The sequence below is a fragment of the Ipomoea nil genome, unplaced genomic scaffold, assembly GCF_001879475.1.
Source record: "Ipomoea nil cultivar Tokyo-kokei standard unplaced genomic scaffold, Asagao_1.1 scaffold0317, whole genome shotgun sequence".
Lineage (NCBI taxonomy): Eukaryota > Viridiplantae > Streptophyta > Magnoliopsida > Solanales > Convolvulaceae > Ipomoea > Ipomoea nil.
This window is the reverse complement of record NW_017616745.1, coordinates 4,274,517-4,295,126: the sequence shown is the minus strand read 5'-3', so window position 1 is coordinate 4,295,126 and position 20,610 is coordinate 4,274,517. Positions and strand designations below refer to the sequence as shown.

Here is a 20,610-nt window from a genome sequence, read left to right as displayed (position 1 = left end):
GCGACCTCTCCCCCTACGATTGCCGCAACTGCATCGGAGATGCCTGTAAAGAGATATTGGAGCTTTGCACCAATGGAACGAAGGCTACTATTTGGTTCGATGAGTGCATGTTGCGTTACTCGCAGAACTCCATGTTTGGGATATTAGACACATCAATTTGGTTCAAATTGACAAACGTGGGTAACAACGATACACAACCAAATGGGTTCATTCAGTTGGTGGGAAACATGTTGGAGCAGTTAATCCCTCCAGCATTATCCAGTGGCTCCGACAAGAAATTTGCAGTGTTGGAAGCTAATTTTAGCGTGTTTGAGACGGTGTACGCTCTTGGGCAGTGTACTCCAGACCTTTCTAACGATGACTGTCAGATATGCCTCAGAAAAGCTATTTCATTGCTGTCTCGTTACTGTTTTGGAGCCTTAGGTGCTAGAGCTTTGTTCCCGAGTTGTAACGTTAGGTATGAGATCTTCCCTTTCTACAATCCCTCCGCCTTGGAAACAACGGCATCCACTATAGTTCCCAATTCCGCTATCACCAAAGGTGAACTTGATGGTACGGTGATTCTTAACACCTGCTTAGTGCATTTTTTCACAAGTTTCTCATTTCACTGCTGAAAATTTTTTATTTTCCGATTATTTAAAAAAATGATCGAAAAGTGACATTTTTTAAATTTGTTATCGAAGGATTATGGTGGAGAAATAGGTCAGAATTTATGACCACCTTTACTTTGTGGTCGGTATTTCAAAAAAATTTAAACTGAGTTGAGAATTTCTATCCATCATTCTAGTAGTTGATTTTTCCGACCACTTCATAAAATTGGTTGCTATTTCCGACCACCTTTTCGGTGGTCGGAAATAGCAACAAAGGTTTTTCCGTATACCAACCGTGGTCGGAACAAGGGCTCCCGACTTGATTTAAAATCACTTTCAGGTAGTCAGAAATTGCTTAATTTCCAGCAGTGTTTTTCTTTTCCCCATTAGAAAAATGATAGAAAAACAAAATGATGTTTAGTAAATAGCTAATAGCTGTTAGTTGATTGTGTTAGTGGGTTTGACTAGTTGATAATATTAGCTGATTGTAGAAAAGTGTTTGGTAAATTAACTTTAGTTGATAGCTGATTACATGCAAAAAATAATTTTCTCAAAAAAAAATTAATGAAAAAGCTACTTTTGAGCAACTTTAATTTTTGAATTTTAGTATTTTGGAGTAATAAGTTGTTATGGAAATTAAATTTAATTAATCGAACACTCATATTGATTGTTTAACTAAGTGAAACAGTTGTGATCAACTAAGGGCCAGAGTGATGAGTAATTTGGTTCATTTCAATCTATTCAATTCGTGCAGGGAATAAAGGAAAATCTTCTGCAAAAGTGATTATTTTTGCAGCCTCAGTAACTGTGATACTACTCTTCGTTTTATGCTTCTATTCCTTGAAAATGAGAAGAGCAATAAACAAGTCCCATTCTAATGTGAAGGAGAAAACTAGTGGTAAAATAGTAGCAGCTGACCGATTATAGTTATAATATATTGCTTGTGATTATCAGATCAATTGAGTTCCTCTATCTGTTCTTGTTTGCCATCCGTTTATATATCATGTAGGTATGAATGAGATTCCGATTGAGCAGTCGACACAATATGATTTTAGTATCGTTCAAGCTGTCACAAATTACTTTTCCCCTGATAATAAAATTGGTGAAGGTGGATATGGTGCCGTTTACAAAGTAAAATCTTTCAATCTGCATCATTGGATTTTCATTTTAGACACTTATGAATTTTAATTGTCAAGTGATAATGATACATATTATATATTGGTGGTGTTCAGGGAATGCTTCCCAACGGGCAAGAGGTAGCAGTGAAGAGGTTGTCAAAGAATTCTACACAAGGAAGTGAAGAATTCAAGAATGAGATTGCATTGGTTGCCAAGCTTCAGCATAGAAATTTAGTAAAGCTGCTAGGGTTTTGTTTGCAGGGAGAAGAAAAGATACTCATCTATGAATTTGTTCTTAACAAGAGTCTTGATTACTTTTTGTTTGGTTAGTTTCAAATTGAAAAATGACTTCTTTTTTTAATCAAGATTTTATTGACGTATAAAGATCAAACTAATAACCTGACTTGAGGGCTAGCTTAAATTCTAGTAATTAATATTATGCAGATCCAGAGAAGAAGTATCTATTGAATTGGTTCACTCGTTATAAGATCATAGGAGGAATTGCCCGTGGAATCCTTTATCTTCATGAAGATTCACATCTCAAAATCATACATCGTGATTTGAAAGCAAGCAACGTGCTATTAGATGGAGATATGAATTCAAAAATATCCGACTTTGGCCTAGCAAGAATTTTTATGTTTGATCAAACTCATGGAAATACAAGTAGAGTTATTGGAACATAGTAAGTTTTAACCATTAATTCTTTCTAAAGAAACTTACTACAGTAACCGTTCTTGTTTTGATTAGATCCTTTGTTTATGTTATGATTTTGCAGTGGTTACATGTCTCCGGAATATGTTTTGCATGGTTTGTTCTCAGTGAAGTCAGATATTTTCAGTTTTGGAGTCCTACTCTTGGAAATTATAACCGGAAAGAAAAATAATTCTTTGTCCATGAACTCAACTGGAACGGAAGATCTTCTTAGCTATGTGAGTACCAAAAAAAAAAAAAAAAAAAAATCCATAAGAAACACTAAAAAACACTATTAAAGCACATTTTATAGTGGTTTGAGAATTGAACTGGCTTGGTTAATGTTGCAGGCTTGGAAACATTGGAGGGAGGGCAAAGCATTAGACATGGTGGACCAAAGTCTTGGAGGATTGTATTCCAAAAATGAAGTGATCCAATGTATCCATGTTGGGTTGTTGTGTGTCCAAGAAGAGGTGGAAGATAGGCCAACAATGGCGAATGTTGTGCTGATGCTCAATAGTCATTCTGCTACAAGGAATGCACCTAATCCACCTGCATTTTTCAACGGTTTCAGTCAGATGATTTCGGCAGGAGAAGAGGCGGACCAGTCCAGAAGCAAGCCACAATCATTGTCCGAGAATGAAGTATCCACATCAGAGTTGTATCCTAGATAATTTTAAGAAGATCCTATGCGACCTACTTGATAAAAAAATTGTTGGCAACAATTAAACTTAACCTTTAAATATAAGAATTATGCTCCGCGGCTCCATCCACTCAGCTACTCTCTTAATTAGGGCTGCTTTATTAATATTTGATTCATATACTTTGAACTAGGTTTTTGAGAAAATTTCAATTTTGGTCATATGATTATAGGGGCTTGTTAATTTCAGCACTTAACTTTTAAAAGTGTCAATTTAGTACCTTGACTATGTAATTTTTGTCAATTTTGGTCACTCCGGTCAAATTGCCGGCCAAATTTCACTGAAAAATTTTAATAGTTGAAATAGTGAGGGTATTTTAGTCATTTCACATCTCTTTTCTTCTTCTCCGACGAGTCTACCCTGTTTCGGTTGTTTCCGGCGAGTTCTCCTGGCTTTGAAAGTACAGGCGAAGCGGCTCAAGGCCACTTTTAAAACCAAAACAAATCTAAACGCTACTTTTGCGAGCTTCACGGAATCAATGACCAAAGCATTTTGACTGGTAGCCTCCTTAGACTAGACACCACCGACGTTGGGGAACTATCGTGAAGGACCAAATTAAAGGTCCTGCAGCCATTCTAGCATTTTCTTCCGGCCAATGGAGGTGTCGGCGAACGTGGAGAGCACAAGTCCGCCGACCAGGCAACCGGGGAAGTACGAGGTGGCCGGCAAGTCGGTGATATTATCCCCGGCGCACTCCAAGGACCACTCGGAAACCACAGAGGTGTTCGACGGACTCCATGCGGCCGCCCAATGCTATTCCAGTTGTCGGAGAAGAAAGAGATGTTGTTCTCACCGTGGCCGTCGTCCTCACCGCGGTCTTGTTAATCCCCCTCTTTGGCCGGAAATGTTGGCCTCCAATGCCAAAGCTCCGCTCTGCTTGAGATTGAGAAGAAAGAAAGAAAAGATTTGGCCGGAAACACCTCGTTGGAGAAGAAAGGAAAAAGGTAAAATTACTAAAATACCCTCATTATTTTACCTATTAAAAATTTTCGGCGAAATTTAGCCGGCAATTTGGTCAGACTGACTAAAATTGACAAAAATTACATACTCAAGGTACTAAATTGACACTTTTGAAAGTTAAGTGCTGAAATTAACAAAGCCGATATAGTCATATGACCAAAATTGAAATTTTCTCTAAAATAAAATTATTAGTTGTAAGTATTTATTTTTTGGGGGGGGAGTTAATTTCACCAGAGATCCCTTGTCTTTGGTGACAATTCTAAATTTAGTCTCAGACTATCGTTTTTGTCATTTAACATCCCAGACTATTGTTTTTTGGACACTTTTAGTCCTTTTCATGACTTTTCTTATTTTTACTTTTTAGTAAGTGCATTTTTGTCTCTTCATATTTTTCTTTTGTTATTTTTCTGATTTCAACCGGTTTAATTGGTTTAGGACTCTATTAAATTAAAAATCGATTGGAAAATATGTACTAAAAATCAGAGCTTACCTAAAATTCTAAACCAATTACTATCGACTACGACTAGTATCAGTTCAATATACTTTTTGTACCCACCACCGGAGTTCAATCCTATAACCTTCCCTCAAAGAGAGTCACTAAAGTGTCAACGGAACACAAAGTCCGCGCTTGCTCGCTAGTTATAATATAAATTGGCATGGCATGGATAAAAAATCATTGTTTATTAAATATTGTTGACCAACTAGTCCACCATGCAAAATGCCAAAAGTCTTGTTCGTATGAATGGGGCAGCGGACGTCACGGGGAATCTGAAGGATTTGTGTTTGGACTCTTTAATTTTCAGATTCAAAAATCAAAATTCCTGTCTTGTCTCTCTCAATTCCCTATTGTATTTTGTTTAATTATATTCTTAAAATTAGTCTGTCCCTCAATATTTAACTTATATGACATTAAACTTGGGTCAAAGTCACGATATTAATTGTCATAAAATTCAGTACAAAATCTATACTATATATAGAAATTTCAAACACTTCGAACACGTTATTACAACGTAATTCAGTGGAAGAACGAAATCCTTCGATAAGTAAGTTAAACTAAGACTGATCAATGAGCACATCCATACAAGTTTTCTTCTTTCAAGTCTGATAGGTGATGCCATTGTCTTTTTCTTTTTGTTTTTTTTTTTGTTATTTTTTTAAGACTGAAAGTGGGTTTACAAAAATTGAAAAGTTTTAAAAATTCCGACGCCCCACCTTACCAAATTGGCAAGGTGGGGGGCGGAGGGTCTATTTTTGATGATGATAATAATTATTATTATTAAATAAAAATTTGTGTGAGACCGGTTCTGTTTTGCAGGGTTTATTTAGGAGCTTATAGCTTATTTTAAGCTACTAATAAGATAAGTTATAAGCTTTATTTGGTATAATATTCCTAAAATAAGCTAATAGCTTAAAATAATAGCTTATTTTGAAAAGTTACCTTAGATAGCGTTTCAAGAATGAGCTAGTTGCTTTTTGAATTTTTTTCAATCTTTATTCTTATTATTTTAAACAAATGGCATCTTTTACCCCTCCCAATTAAAATCCTTTTTGACTTTTCTCTTCTCCTATATTTTTATTTCAATATGTTTGGTTGTGATTTTATTTTGACATTTGTGTGTTTGAACATTAATTTTTGTATGAACTAATTTTATGAACTATAAACATTTTGTTTTACTTTATATATTTTCAAAATGTTAAATTTTAATATGTAAGCAAACCTATTTTAATTTAAAACTATTTAAACTTTATGAAGATGTCCATTTTAGTATTTTTACATTTATAAGCTTATCAAAAAGCTAATTTTATCAAACACTTTTAAGCATAATCAGCTAGCTTAACAGCTATTCAATTTTCAGCTTCTAGCTTTTCAGCTTTCAGCTACCTTTTTAGCTAGGTTTTTTCCAAACATAGCCACCGTCTCACAGATCCTTGTTCGTGGCTCGTGAGACGGGTCGGATCAGGTCAAGATCAAATCTAATACTTATACTGCAAAATATAATACTAATGAGGAATAAAATTTTATTATTTATATAGAAAATTTGATGTCAGATTTTGAGGACGTTGTTGAACCGTTACATGACCATGTGCCCTCAAACAATGGTGAGTTCATATTAAATGTATTAGGAAAAAAAAGATCTGGTCTTTGGACGACACTAAACTACATTATTATGTTAAATACAAACTAATAGTTATTATTATTTTTAGATTATTATTTTGATATCGGTGATCCAGATTATGTTTGCGAACATTGTAATTCATTTTTTTTTGTACAATGAACAGGTCATATAATTCTCCAAAATACTCTGCATGTTGTGTCAATGGTAAAATAAAGTTGTCATTCATGACAAAGCCTCCTCAAAAGTTGTATGATCTATTCTCAGGTCGGATTAATACTAAAGAAACCGGTTTTTGTACACGGTCAGTTGTACGTAGCTGCATCTCGGGTTAACAATCCAGACGGTCTCAAAATATTGATAGTAAAAGACTCAAGTTCAACTACTACATCAACCACTAATGTTGTATATCATGAAGTTTTCAATAATTTGTAATTTTGTAATGTAGTCTTTTTATAGTACCATCACCTTGCAACTATTTGTAACATACCATTTTCATATGGTTTTTGTTGAATTCCCAAATATATTTCATTTATATGTTATAAATTTTAACCGCATTAGTTCACACAATTTGTAACATAACATACACACAATTAATACTTTTTAATTTACATCCCGTGCATCGCACGGGTCAAATACTAGTTTAAAGAAAAATATAATATTTTTACATTTTGATTTAAAAGTGAGAAAATGACACTTTTTCTCCGTAGTTATATACTTATAACACTTTTTCCCCCTGAATTATTTATGTAAGCACATTAGCCCCCCTCAATTATTCTAAAAGTGGTGATTTTTCCACCTAATATATTAAATTGACATTTCTATCCTTAAAGTAAACATTTTATTTATTTTACTTCTCCAACAAATTATTGCGTATACGTAGGGATGGTCACGGTTCGGTTCGAACTGAACCGAACACTATATCAATCGAATTAAAAGTTTCCGGTTATGATTCAGATCTAGAACCAATATTTGGATTTCAATTTACTAAAATTATGAATCAAAAAAACTGGATCCTGAACCGTGAACCGGCGGTTCCGGATCCGGTTCGCGATTTTGAACCGTCTTTATTTTAAATTTTTATTTTTTTTTATTTTAAAATAGTCTAAATTGAACAATAAATGTAGTTTATTTTTTCTATTCGGAACATGAACCGGCGTTCCGGTTTGCGATTTTAATAAATTCTAAATATCAAATTTCGATTCTAAATTGTAATTGGAATATTTCAGTTTGGTTGTTATAGTGTCTGTTTGGTTTGAACCAAAATATGGTCATAATTTGTTGGACAAGAAAAATAAATGAAATATTTATTTTAAGGGTAAATATGTCCATTTAACATTTTAGGGGAAAAACAACCCCTTGAATAATTCAGGAAAAAAAAGTGCTATAAGTATATAACTCAGGGGAAAAAAAAATGCTATTTTCCCTTTAAAAGTATTACATTTTCCCTTATAAGTAACAAACATTTGTCAACAATACTTATAAGGGAAAATGTAATACTTTTGATGAAAAATATAATACTTTTAAATCAAAATATAAAAATATTACAATTGTCATCAAAAGTATATATATATATATATATATATATATATATATATATATATATATATATATATATATATTACATTTTTCCTTATAAATAACAAACATTTTATTCCTAATTAGTATTTCATTTTGCAGTATAAGTATTACATTTTCATATTGACCCAATCTGACTTGTCTCTCAGATAAAGATTTATGACATGGTCTCACACAAGTATGACTCTTATTATTATTATTATTATTTTGTAAAAATAAATTGAAATTGTAGAGATATAAAAAAACGGTGAGAAAGTTACAAATATAATAATATGTGGATTCATATTTTGAAATGAGAGAGCAATATACAAATATGGGTAGCTGATCGAAAGTCTCTTCCCATTGGACAGTAGCTTAGATGGTAAAATCCAATATCCTATAATTTCACCAACTATTACATAAGTATAAATAAATAAAGCTATTGCTAGTAAACTCTGTTCTAAATTTCTAATTCATACCATCATATTAAGGGAGTACAGTATATTTTAAAACTTGCCAACCGCAACTCCTCTCTACTCCTTCCTTCACGTTACGCTGCGCTGTTCCTACGACAATAAATAAAACAACCCACCATATATGCATATATCTTCTTCATTCACGACATATATACTTGATTGTCCATAATAAATTTTATTATATGTTCTTCTACTGTGATATCCCTCTGCTCATAATTAATATGATGATGATCATGATTTGGTTTTGCTTGTTTATGAGCTTCATCGCAAAAGCTCGAAGCTCTGATCTTGTCTGGCATTTTTACTGCAAAAACACAACTTCTTACACTCCTAACAGCACCTACAAAGCCAACCTTGATTCTCTTCTCTCCAATCTTTATTCCAACGCCACCCAAGACAATGGCTTCTACCACGCCACAGTCGCCGGCAGCCGTCCCGGCGACACCGTGCACGGCTTGTTCTTGTGCCGGGGCGACGTCTCCGCCCACGACTGCCAGACCTGCGTCGGAGAAGCTCGTGAAATGGTGTTTGTGTTCTGCGACTCCGAAAAGACGGCTATGATTTGGTTCGCTAACTGCATGTTGCGTTACTCGGAGAACCCCGTGCTGGGGATAATGGACGACCAGTCGACCCAGTTCGCCATGAGAAACCCGTTTAACGATACTTATAAACCAGACGAGTTGATGAAGGTGGTCGGAAACATGTTGGATCAGATAACCGCTCGAGCGTCCATTGGTTCCGGCAAGAAATTTGCGGTGTTACAAACCAATTTTAGCGCCACCGCGGAGAGGGTGTACGCTCTTGGACAGTGTACTCCGGACCTTTCTAAGGTTGACTGTAAGATATGTCTCAGAAATGTTGTTAAATATATGCGTCTATGCTGTTTTGGAAACCAAGGTGCTACGGTTCTGTTCCCAAGCTGTAACATTAGGTATGAGCTTTACCCTTTTTACTTTCTCTCCCCCTCGGCCGCACCGCCGCCGCCACCACCGCCTATCCATCATCCTCCTCAAACACCTATAGTTCCCAGTTCTGCTATCAGCAAAGGTAAACTGCTCTTGTTCTAGTCATTCATTAACAAACTATTAGAGCAATCCCAGCCAAATTGATCGGGCTGTTGACTTGATAATCATAATATTACAAGTTAGACTCTCAGTGAAATCTGTCTACTGACCTTCTTGATTTAGGTCAACAAAGTTAACCCAACACACACCCTGTTATAGTGGCAGCGGGTTTCTCTTGTTAGTCAAAAACAAACAAAAAAAAAAAATTAACCTTTACAAATTATTGAATGCAGTATATATATATATATAGCAACACAATGGAAAATATATTTGTTTGTGTGCAGGGAATAAAGGAAAATCATCTGCAAAAGTGATTGTAGCCTCTGTAGTGTCAGTCACTGGCATAATATTACTCTTCGCTTTAAGCTTCTGTTTCTTGAAAATGAAGAGAGCAAAGAAGTCCCATTCTGATGTAAAGAAGACTACTTCTGGTAATGCAGTACCATATTGGTTGTGATCTGATTATCATCAATTTTCCTTTATCTGTTCTTTAATTTGTTAGCTAGTAATACTAATTATATATTTGTGTAGGCATGAGTGAAATTCCAATAGAGGAGTCAGTACAATATGAATTTAGTACTATTGAAGCTATCACAAATTGCTTCTCCGCTGATAATAAGATTGGGGAAGGTGGATATGGTGCTGTTTACAAGGTACGCAAAGTCTAGTGGTCTTTTAATGTGTAATGTTACATTGGATAAATGTTGTTCATTTTAGCTAGACTTATGAAATTTATACATTGGTGGTGCGCAGGGAAGGCTTCCCAACGGGCAAGAAGTAGCGGTGAAGAGGCTGTCTAGCGGTTCAACACAAGGAGATGGAGAATTCAAGAATGAGGTTGCATTGATTGCCAAGCTTCAACATAGAAATTTAGTAAAGCTGATGGGATTTTGCTTAGAAAGAGAAGAAAAGATACTCGTTTATGAATTTGTTCCCAACAAAAGTCTTGATTACTTTTTATTCGGTAAGTATCAACTTTAGATTAAAATAATAATATTATGACTTAAGTCCTACTTAAATTTTGTTAATTATTATGCAGATCCAGAGAAGAAACAACTATTGAATTGGCCAACTCGTTACAAAATCATAGGAGGAATAGCCCGTGGGCTCCTTTATCTTCATCAAGATTCACATCTTAAAGTCATACATCGTGATTTGAAAGCAAGCAATGTACTATTAGACAGAGATATGGATCCAAAAATAAGCGACTTTGGCCTGGCAAGAATTTTAATGATAGATCAAACCCAAGGAAGTACAAGTAGAATCATCGGAACATAGTAAGTTTTAATTTTCACACACATCACACATGCACTTAGATTCTAGCTAACAAATTTAGAGTAGTAATTGTTTAATTAGCTTGTTTGATTCAATCCTTTATTTATGATTTTGCAGTGGATACATGTCTCCCGAGTATGTTATGCATGGCATGTTCTCTGTGAAATCAGATGTTTATAGCTTCGGAGTTCTACTCTTGGAGATTGTAACTGGGAAGAAAACTACTTCTTTCCCTAGCTCCACAGAATCAGCTGGAGCTGCTCAAGATCTTATTGGCTATGTGAGTATATATATTTGAAAATGTCTGTTAAAGCATATTTGATATATAATGGCTTAACCATGGAGATGGTTAATGTTGCAGGCATGGAAACATTGGAAGGAGGATACATCTGTAGAGATGGTGGATCAAAGCCTTGGAGGATTGTATTCGAGAAATGAAGTGATTCAATGTATCCATGTTGGGTTATTGTGTGTCCAAGAAGATGTGGATGCAAGGCCAATAATGGCGAATGTTGTGCTGATGTTGAATAGTAATTCTGCTACGAGGAGGACACCTAATCCGCCTATAATTTTCGAGTGTGGAAGTGAAACAACCACGCTTTCACCAGCTCAATAAATGGATCAGTAGTCCAGAAGAAATTAAATCTCAATGAATTGAAGCTTCCATTTCAGAGTTGTATCCCAAATAATTACATAGAAATAATTATTTCAAGATAGATTTGTGTATCGGCCTCATCACCAAAGGTCGACCTAATGCCCTATCAATAACATTATATTTTTATAAAAATTAAAATCAAATCTCAGTTGATGTAGCAATGATAGTGTGATTGGTGTATGATATGATAATAGTGATGGTATTGCAAGATATTGGAGTGTTTGGTAAATATAGATGTATTCACTTGGATTGGACAAACCGACTAACTTTGTACTCACTCCGTTAATACAATCTCATCTCCTATTCTCTATTTCAATAGTGTAATTCTAGGTTTGTAATTTTGGTCTAGTTTACATTCTCACATGATAATCTTGATAATAACAATAATTATACCTCTTATTCCTTACATTATTAATATTCGATCCATATACAACTTTGAGGTAATTTTCAAATTTGACTAAAAGTTTGAAATCTATTTTTATCAAGTATCATACTTTATAAAATATATAGTAAGTTTAAATTTTTTTTTTTTTGAGGAAAAAAAAAAAAAAAAAACTTGCTAGTTGTAAGTTGGGCAGTTGGCATGACTTAGGTGAATTGATTGATGATTAAATATAGTTGACCAAATGGTGAATAATGTCAAAAGTCTTCTTCGTATGAATGGGGCAGCGTACGTCGCGGGTAAGCTCAAAGAGATGTTTTAAGTCATTATTAGACTCATAAAAATTACTATAAAATTTGACCAACCTTAACTCTTGTCTACTCCTTCCTTCACGCTAGGGCTGTTCCTACTACAATACATAAAACAGCCTATTCCATATATTCATCTTCTTCACTGCATATATAGTTTATTGTATATGTTTTTGTTTATATATCAAGTTTCTTAACTTATGTCAGATTACTTTTAAGTCCCCAGAATTTCTATCCCTCGCCAGCTCCACCGTCAATATCTAGGTCTTCCTAATCAGTCAAGATCTCTTAATGACCTCTAAGTTCCAGGGAAATTCGAAACCCTACACTACCGCTAGAGCAAGACTTTAAGGTGATCGAAATTGAGCTAGTCCAACGAGCTTTGAACCCCACTGCTGGAACAAGACTTTAGGGTGATTGGTCGAATCAACTGAGCTAGTCTAACGAGCTTTAAAAACCCTACACAGTTGCCACTTTAGAGTGATTGGTCGAACCAACTGAGCTAGTCCAACGTGTTTTGAAACCCACACTGCTGCCGGAACCAAGACTTTAGGGTGCCGGTCAGATCAACTGAGCTAGCCAAACGGACATTTATTGTTATATGTTGCTGTAGTGTGATGTGCCTCAGCTTATATGAAGATGATCATGATTTGGTTTTGCTTGTTGATGTGCATCATCGCCAAAGGTAGCTCTCTTAAAGTTATGAATTATGACTGCCGAAATACAACTTCTTACACCCCTAACAGCACCTACAAAGCCAACCTTGATTCTCTTCTCTCCAATCTTCATTCCAACGCCACCCGAGACAATGGTTTCTACCACGCCACAGTTGGCGGCAGCCGCCGTTCCAACGACACCGTGCACGGCTTGTTCCTGTGCCGGGGCGACGTCTCCACCGACGATTGCCGGAGCTGCATCGGAGAGGCCCGTATAAAGATATTGGAGCTTTGCACCAATGAAACGACGGCTATTGTTTGGTACGATAACTGTTTGTTGCGTTACTCAGAGACGTCCATGTTGGGGATATTAGACCAATCGACCTGGTACGAAATGAGTAACCCGAAAAACGAAACTGAAGTGCCAAATCAGTTCATGGAGTTGGTCGGAAACATGTTTGATCAGATAATCACTCCGGTATCCAGTGGCTCCGACAAGAAATTTGCAGTGTTGCAAACTAATTTTAGCGTGGAGAGTATTTTTCTCTTTGAGACGGTGTATGTTCTTGGACAGTGTACGCCGGACCTCTCTACCGTTGACTGTCAGATATGCTTCAGAAACGCCATTAATGAACTGCCTTATTGCTGTTATGGAGCCTTGGGTGCTAGAGCTGTGTACCCAAGCTGTAGCGTTAGGTATGAGCTCTATGCTTTCTACAATGTCTCCGCCGTGGCATCGCCGCCACCGCGGCCTCCCATCCATCCTCCTTCCCCTCCTCTTCTACCATCTGTGCTTCCCAATTCCACTACCAGTAAAGGTAAACCTGATGATGATAATTTTCTGACTTTCAATCAAATTATTTTACAAAAATTATTTTTTTGAAAATATTTTCCTAATTTTCAAAACAAACCCAAATTTGCCAAATTCTGTAATCCATAATCACTGCTGAAAATTATGGAATTTTCAACCACCTGAAAATGATCTTGTATCAAGTTGAAAGCAAAAAGTGGTCGGAGATAGCAACAAAAATTTTTCCGGATACCAAAAGTGGTCGGAACAAGACTTTCGACTTGATTTAAGATCATTTTCAGGTGGTCGGAAATTCCATATTTTTCAGTAGTGAATCTTGCTTAGTTTGTTTAAGTGTATCTGTTAGTGAGGATTAATTCATGCAGGGAATAGAGGAAAATCTTCTGCAAAAGTGATTGCAGCCTCTGTAGTGTCAGTCACTGGGATATTACTCTTCGTTTCATGCTTTTGTTTCTTCAAAATGAAAAGAGCGAAGAAGTCCATTTATCGTGTGAAGAAGACTACTTCTGGTAATGAGTACTATATATGTTACATGTGATTACTGTTAATTTATTATCATCAATTTTCGACAATCTGTTCTTGTTAGCAATACTAATCCGTTTAATTATCTTTTATGTATTTGTGTAGGCATGACTGAAATTCCAATAGAGGAATCAGTCCAATATGATTTTGGTACTATTCAAGCTATAACAAATTATTTTTCTCCGGATAATAAGATTGGTGAAGGTGGATGTAGTTCTGTTTACAAGGTACAAATCTTGTCTTACAATGTGTAATATTATATTCAACGTTCATTTTAGATGCTTGAGTTGTGAATTTTTACTATTCATTGATTGTATATATTTCTGGTGTTAAGGGAAGGTTTCCCAATGGACAAGAAGTAGCGGTGAAGAGATTGTCAAGGAGTTCAAGACAAGGAGCTGTTGAATTCAAGAATGAGGTTGCATTGGTTGCCAAGCTTTTACATAGAAATTTAGTAAAATTGTTAGGGTTTTGCTTGCAGGGAGAAGAAAAGATACTCGTCTATGAATTTGTTCCTAACAAAAGCCTTGACTACTTTTTGTTTGGTTAGTTTTAAATATGGGAATACCTTCCCTTTCTCTTATGATTTTATTGAAGTTGAGAGATCAAAATAACAACCTAACTTGAGGGCTTAAATATAATTTTGTTAATTGTTATGCAGATCCAGAGAAGAAGCGTTTATTGAATTGGTCCACTCGCTTCAAGATCATAGTAGGAATAGCTCGTGGACTCCTTTATCTTCATGAAGATTCGCGTCTCAAAATTATACATCGAGATTTAAAAGCAAGCAATGTGCTCTTAGACGGAGATATGAACTCAAAAATATCTGACTTTGGCTTGGCAAGAGTTTTTATGACAGATCAGACCCAAGGAAATACGGATAGAGTTATAGGAACATAGTAAGTTTTAATTTCCAGAGGTGCATGTACTCTTACTAAACAAATTTAGAACAATTAGAACTCATTCTTGTTTGATTAGATCTTTTATTTATGTTATGGTTTTGCAGTGGCTACATGTCTCCCGAGTATGTTAAGCATGGCTTATTCTCCGTAAAATCAGATGTTTTCAGCTTCGGAGTTATACTCTTGGAGATTATAACTGGAAAGAGAAACAATTCTTTGTCCATGAAATCAACTGGAGCTAAAGATCTTCTTAGCTATGTGAGTAAATTAGAAATCCACAACAAAAACTAACAATCACTGTTATGTTATGAAGCATGCACATATTAAAGTATTAAAGTGGTGAATATAATGTTGCAGGCTTGGAAACATTGGAGGGAGGACAGACCACTAGAGATGGTGGATCAAAGTCTTAGAGGTTTGTATTCGAGAGATGAAGTGATCCAATGTATCAACGTTGGGTTGTTGTGTGTCCAAGAAGATGTGGATGAAAGACCAACAATGGCGAATGTTGTGTTGATGCTGAATAGCTTTTCTGTTACAAGGAGAACACCGTCTAATCCGCCTGCATTTTTCAATGCTGGAATTGAGAGGATTTGGGTTGGAGAAACAGTAGTGGATCAGTCCATGAATGAAGTTTCGATTTCAGATTTGTATCCCAGATAATAATTCTATCTTTCAACATTAATTTGTAGTACATCCATTTCAACACTAAAAAGTACGTTTGGTAGTCCGACATTTCATTTGCTGGCGATAATAGCTATGTTTGACAATATAATTTTATTTCTTCTTGCTTCCGCGTCAATGTCAAAGTCGATCTTCTTCCTAGGGCTGTAATCAACGAGTAATACTACACAACTTTCAATTTCTATTTCGTTTTTTATTTGGCAGAAGTGTCAAATTGACCCTTCTACTCCTTTGTAGTGCTCAATTTACACCTTCATCTAAAATATGTTGCAATTAGGCACATTAACTTCTTAAAATTATTGAAATAGCATTTTTTACAGGTTTGAGTCCGGTTGCCAGTCAAAATGAATGACATGAAATTTAATGAAAAAAAAAAAACAAATTTGTGGTGACACCTCCACCACCGCCTTCATCATCAACACCCACCAGAATAAATGGCGACCCCGCCTTCATCATCAACACACCCACCATTTGTTGTTATCTGAGCAAGCATTTTCTAATCAAATTAAGTATACAATGATGTTGAGATTAATAAGAACAAGAAAAATAATAATGGCAGTAAAGGATAAAGAAGACAAGATTTACGTGGTTCGGCAATGTGCCTACATCCACAGGAGTGAAAGTATTCTCTTATTATTTGTGATGGTGTACAAGGTGATGAGATACATTGATTATATTTATAGGCATATAATCTCCCTTTCACTCCTATTCCTTATATGAGACAAACTCATATTCCTAATCCTTTTATGAGACAAACACAACAAATCTCCACCTTGGCGAATATGCTCTCTAGGAGAAAAAGATAACTCAACAAATCTCCACCTTGGCGAATAAGCCCTTTAGGAGAAAATACTTATCTAACCATCTCCACCTTCGCAAATAAGCCCTTTAGGAGAAAAAACTCATCTCATAGTCTCCCTGGATTAGGACCACCATGTTCATTTAACATCTGGAAACACCCAACAAGTCCAAACAATGTTTGAACTTGTCACTAGTAACTGCCTTTGTCAACATGTCTGCTGCATTCTCACTTGTATGAATTTTCTGCAACAAAATCTCACCAGAAGCAACCAACTCTCTGACCTTATGAAACCTTACATCAATATGTTTGGTTCTGGCATGGTATACTTGATTTTTAGCTAAGAAAATGGCACTTTGATTGTCACAGTGTAATTGAACTCCATCTTGCTCAATACCCAACTCCTTAATCAAACCTGAAAGCCACAAAGCCTCTTTAGCTGCCTCAGTCACAGCCATGTATTCTGCTTCAGTTGTAGACAAAGCTACAATAGATTGAACTGATGATCTCCAGCAAATAGGACCACCCCCAAGAGTAAAAACATACCCTGTTGTAGAACGTCTATTATCCATGTCACCAGCATAATCAGAATCCACATATCCCATGAGTACATGCTCATTCTGTTGACTTCCAAATACAATACCATGCTCCATAGTGCCCCTTAAGTACCGGAGAATCCATTTAACTGCTTCCCAATGCTGCTTCCCAGGTTTAGACATGTACTTACTAACTTGGCTAACAGCATGAGCCAAATCAGGTCGAGTACAAACCATTGCATACATTAAACAACCAACTGCACTAGCATAAGGAACCTTTGCCATATTTTCAATGTCACTAACTGTTTGGGGACACTGACTGGATGAGAGTTTAAAATGATTAGCCAAAGGGGTACTAACCGGTTTAGACTTACTCATCCCAAACCTGTCAAGAATTTTCTCTATATAACTCTGTTGAGTTAGCCACAAATTTCTTGCACCTCTATCCCTGTGAATTTCCATGCCAAGAATTTTCTGTGCAACTCCTAAGTCTTTCATATCAAATTCCTAACCCAACAACACTTTCAATGCAGTAATATCATTCATACTCTTAACAGCAATCAACATATCATCCACATACAGTAACAGAAAAATAAAAGAACCATCACCAAGGCTTTTAACATAGACACAACAATCATACTCACAACGTGTATAGCCAATTTGAATCATGTAAGCATCGAACCGCTTGTACCATTGCCGTGGAGCCTGTTTCAGCCCATACAAAGACCTCTTGAGTCCACAAACCAGATGCTCACCTCCGGGTTTAACAAACCCTTCAGGTTGCTTCATGTAAATTTTCTCATCTAGATCACCATATAGAAAAGCAGTTTTCACATCCATTTGTTCCAAATGCAAATCCCAAATGGCTACCAAAGCAAGTACTAATCTTATAGAAGTATGTCTAACAACAGGAGAGAAAACCTCATCATAATCTATCCCCTTCTGTTGAGAAAACCCCTTCGCAACTAACCTAGCCTTAAACCTTTCCCCTTCTTTTTCTGATACTGGTAGCTTCTTCCTATAGACCCACTTGCATCCTATAGCCTTTTTTCCTTGAGGAAGTTGAGCTAACTCCCAAGTATGATTATGATGTAAAGACTCCATCTCCTCAATCATACCTGCCATCCATTTATCTTTCTCCTGGCTAGAAATAGCCTCTTGAAAGGTAACTGGATCATTATTAGAAACAAGAAGTGCAAAAGAAACCATATCCTCAAACCCATACCTACTAGGTGGTTTGACATTGGTGCGTCTCGGTTTATCTCTAGCCAAATTGTAATCTTGTAAATTTTCTGAACTCGAACCTGCTGCAGATGTAGGATCTGCAACTTCTTGAGTCTCAATCGTAGGTTGATTAACTACTTTCTCACTCAAAGGTACACGATCCATATCCACTTCTACTGTGCTAGAACCATCAACTAGTGTATCTTCTTTCTTTGGCTGGAACATGAAATTCTCATCAAACACTGCATCTCTGCTAATCACCACCTTTTTGGTTGCAGGATCCCAAAACTTATATCCTTTTACACCTTTCTTGTAACCCAAAAAGATGCACTTCTTCGACTTGGGATCTAACTTTGATCTCTCATCACCTGGAATAAGAACATAGCTAGGACAACCAAAAACTCGTAAGTGATCAAAACTTACAGGATTACCTAACCAAACCTCCTCAGGAACCTTGCCACCAAGTGATGTCCGTGGTGATCTATTGATCAAGTAACATGCCATGTTCACTGCTTCTGCCCAAAAACACTTAGAGAGCCCAGCATTCAATCTGAGACACCTTGCTCTCTCAGCAATGGTTCTATTCAGCCGCTCAGCAACACCATTCTGTTGTGGTGTTTTACGCACTGTATAGTGCCTTTGAATTCCATGTTCTGCATAGAATTTCTGAAATTCTTTCTCAGTATATTCTGTCCCGTTGTCAGACCTCAGGTACTTGATTTTTCTTCCAGTCTGGTTCTCAACCTCAGCTTTCCACAACTTAAATTTCTCAAACACTTCAGATTTATGTTTCAAGAAATACACCCAGACTTTCCTAGAAAAATCGTCAGTAAATGTAACATAATATCGAGAGCCACCCATTGAAGGTTCCCTGGTAGGTCCCCAAACAACAGAATGCACATAATCCAGAATCCCTTTAGTTTTATGCTGCCCAGTAGAAAAACTGACTCTAGTCTGTTTCCCAAGGACACAGAACTCACAGAAATCTAGCTTACAACATTTAACTCCTTTTAACAAATTCCTTTTGTGCAAATCAGATAGACCACGTTCACCAAGGTGACCTAAACGTAAATGCCACAACCTAGTAGTATCATCACTAGACTCAATAGAATGTGTTCCACCTACAACAGTACTACCCAACAACCTATAAATGTTCCCTGTGGTCCTTTTCCCTTTCATCACAGTTAAAGCACCCTTACTAATTTTAATGGTTTCCTTATCACTCTCAGACTTATGAATAAAACCATTAGCATGCAAACTGCCAAGAGAAATCAGGTTCTTAGTTAATCCCGGTATATGTCTGACATCATGCAAAGTTCTGACAATACCATCATACATCTGGATGTTAACATCACCAATACCTATGATATTATGACATCTATCATCACCCAGAAAAACAGAACCGAAAGTACCTGACTTATAGGTTGTGAACCACTCCCTGTTAGGTGTAATATGATAAGAGCATCCTGAGTCTAGAATCCAAGCATCTGACAACTTACTCGATGAAACTGCTAGAACATCACCTTCACTATAATCTGAGTCATCAGCATGCACCACGTTCGCCGCCTCTTGTTGTTTTTTCAACTTTGGACAATCTCTCTTTATGTGCCCAATCTCATAACACTTATAGCACCGGATTTTCCTGCTATTTTTGGACTTAGACCTAGAGTTTCTCCTCCCAGAATTACCCATCTCTTGTTTCCTTCCACAATCCTGACCCTCTTTAGCATACAAACTTTCACCAACAGACGATCCACTCTGCAAGCGCTTATTATGAGCCTGCAGGGCCGCAGAGATCTCGTTGTATTTAATCGTGCTTTTCCCGTATGTTAGAGTAGTCACTAGATGTTCAAAAGAAAAAAGGTAATGAACATAGCAAGATCATCGCCTTGTCTTCATCTTCAATCTTGACATCAAGCCTGGCCAGATCTGAGATTATCTGGTTGAAGACATTAATATGATGCACCAAGTCTGAACCCTCCTCCATCTTAAGCCCATAAAGCCTTTGCTTTAGATACAGTTTGTTCGTTAGAGATTTTTCCATGAACTGAGTTTCCAATTTATCCCAAATTTCTTTTGGGGCTTCCAGGGCCATAACGTGATACACAATTCCATCGTCTAGGCATAACCGAATGGTTCCTGCCGCACGCTCCTTCAAATCTTCCCAATCTTCCTCTTCCAGATTAGCTGGCTTATCCGCCTTCAAAGTTTTCAGAAGACCCTGTTGTGCCAACAAATCCTTTACCCTAGATTGCCACAACCCAAAATTCCCTGTACCATCAAATTTTGATACCTCGAATTTTGTGTTTGAACTGGTCATCTCAACAGTGCTCTGATACCAATTTGTTGAGATTAATAAGAACAAGAAAAATAATAATGGCAGTAAAGGATAAAGAAGACAAGATTTACGTGGTTCGGCAATGTGCCTACATCCACAGGAGTGAAAGTATTCTCTTATTATTTGTGATGGTGTACAAGGTGATGCGATACATTGATTATATTTATAGGCATATAATCTCCCTTTCACTCCTATTCCTTATATGAGACAAACTCATATTCCTAATCCTTATATGAGACAAACACAAC

At 36.4% G+C, this 20,610-nt stretch overlaps 4 protein-coding genes across 6 annotated transcripts in view; 3 read left to right on the top strand and 1 right to left on the bottom strand.

Annotated features, from left to right (window-relative positions):
• LOC109170226 (putative receptor-like protein kinase At4g00960) overlaps window positions 1–20,610 on the bottom strand; it is a 91,736-nt gene that overhangs the window by 48,878 nt on the left and 22,248 nt on the right. The window lies entirely within an intron of this gene.
• LOC109170308 (cysteine-rich receptor-like protein kinase 5) lies at window positions 1,518–3,226 on the top strand. Its single transcript, XM_019319362.1, has 5 exons — window positions 1,518–1,721; window positions 1,823–2,033; window positions 2,153–2,390; window positions 2,484–2,637; window positions 2,749–3,226. The coding sequence occupies exons 1-5, from the start codon at window positions 1,602–1,604 to the stop codon at window positions 3,070–3,072; spliced, it is 1,047 nt and encodes a 348-aa protein (XP_019174907.1). The 5' UTR covers window positions 1,518–1,601; the 3' UTR covers window positions 3,073–3,226.
• On the top strand, window positions 8,411–11,165 carry LOC109170268 (cysteine-rich receptor-like protein kinase 25). Its single transcript, XM_019319304.1, has 7 exons — window positions 8,411–9,253; window positions 9,555–9,701; window positions 9,802–9,923; window positions 10,024–10,234; window positions 10,310–10,547; window positions 10,663–10,825; window positions 10,907–11,165. Exons 1-7 carry the CDS (start codon window positions 8,428–8,430, stop codon window positions 11,159–11,161), a joined length of 1,962 nt encoding a protein of 653 aa, XP_019174849.1. The 5' UTR covers window positions 8,411–8,427; the 3' UTR covers window positions 11,162–11,165.
• Window positions 12,416–15,489, top strand: LOC109170177 (cysteine-rich receptor-like protein kinase 25). 3 transcript variants are annotated; one of them, XM_019319171.1, is made up of 7 exons: window positions 12,416–13,364; window positions 13,723–13,866; window positions 13,985–14,106; window positions 14,214–14,424; window positions 14,541–14,778; window positions 14,886–15,039; window positions 15,139–15,489. In XM_019319171.1, exons 1-7 carry the CDS (start codon window positions 12,524–12,526, stop codon window positions 15,442–15,444), a joined length of 2,016 nt encoding a protein of 671 aa, XP_019174716.1. In that variant the 5' UTR covers window positions 12,416–12,523; the 3' UTR covers window positions 15,445–15,489. The 3 variants fall into 3 exon arrangements, with proteins under 3 accessions (XP_019174716.1, XP_019174708.1, XP_019174726.1); XM_019319163.1 differs by having other exon boundaries at window positions 13,717–13,866; XM_019319181.1 differs by lacking the exon at window positions 13,723–13,866.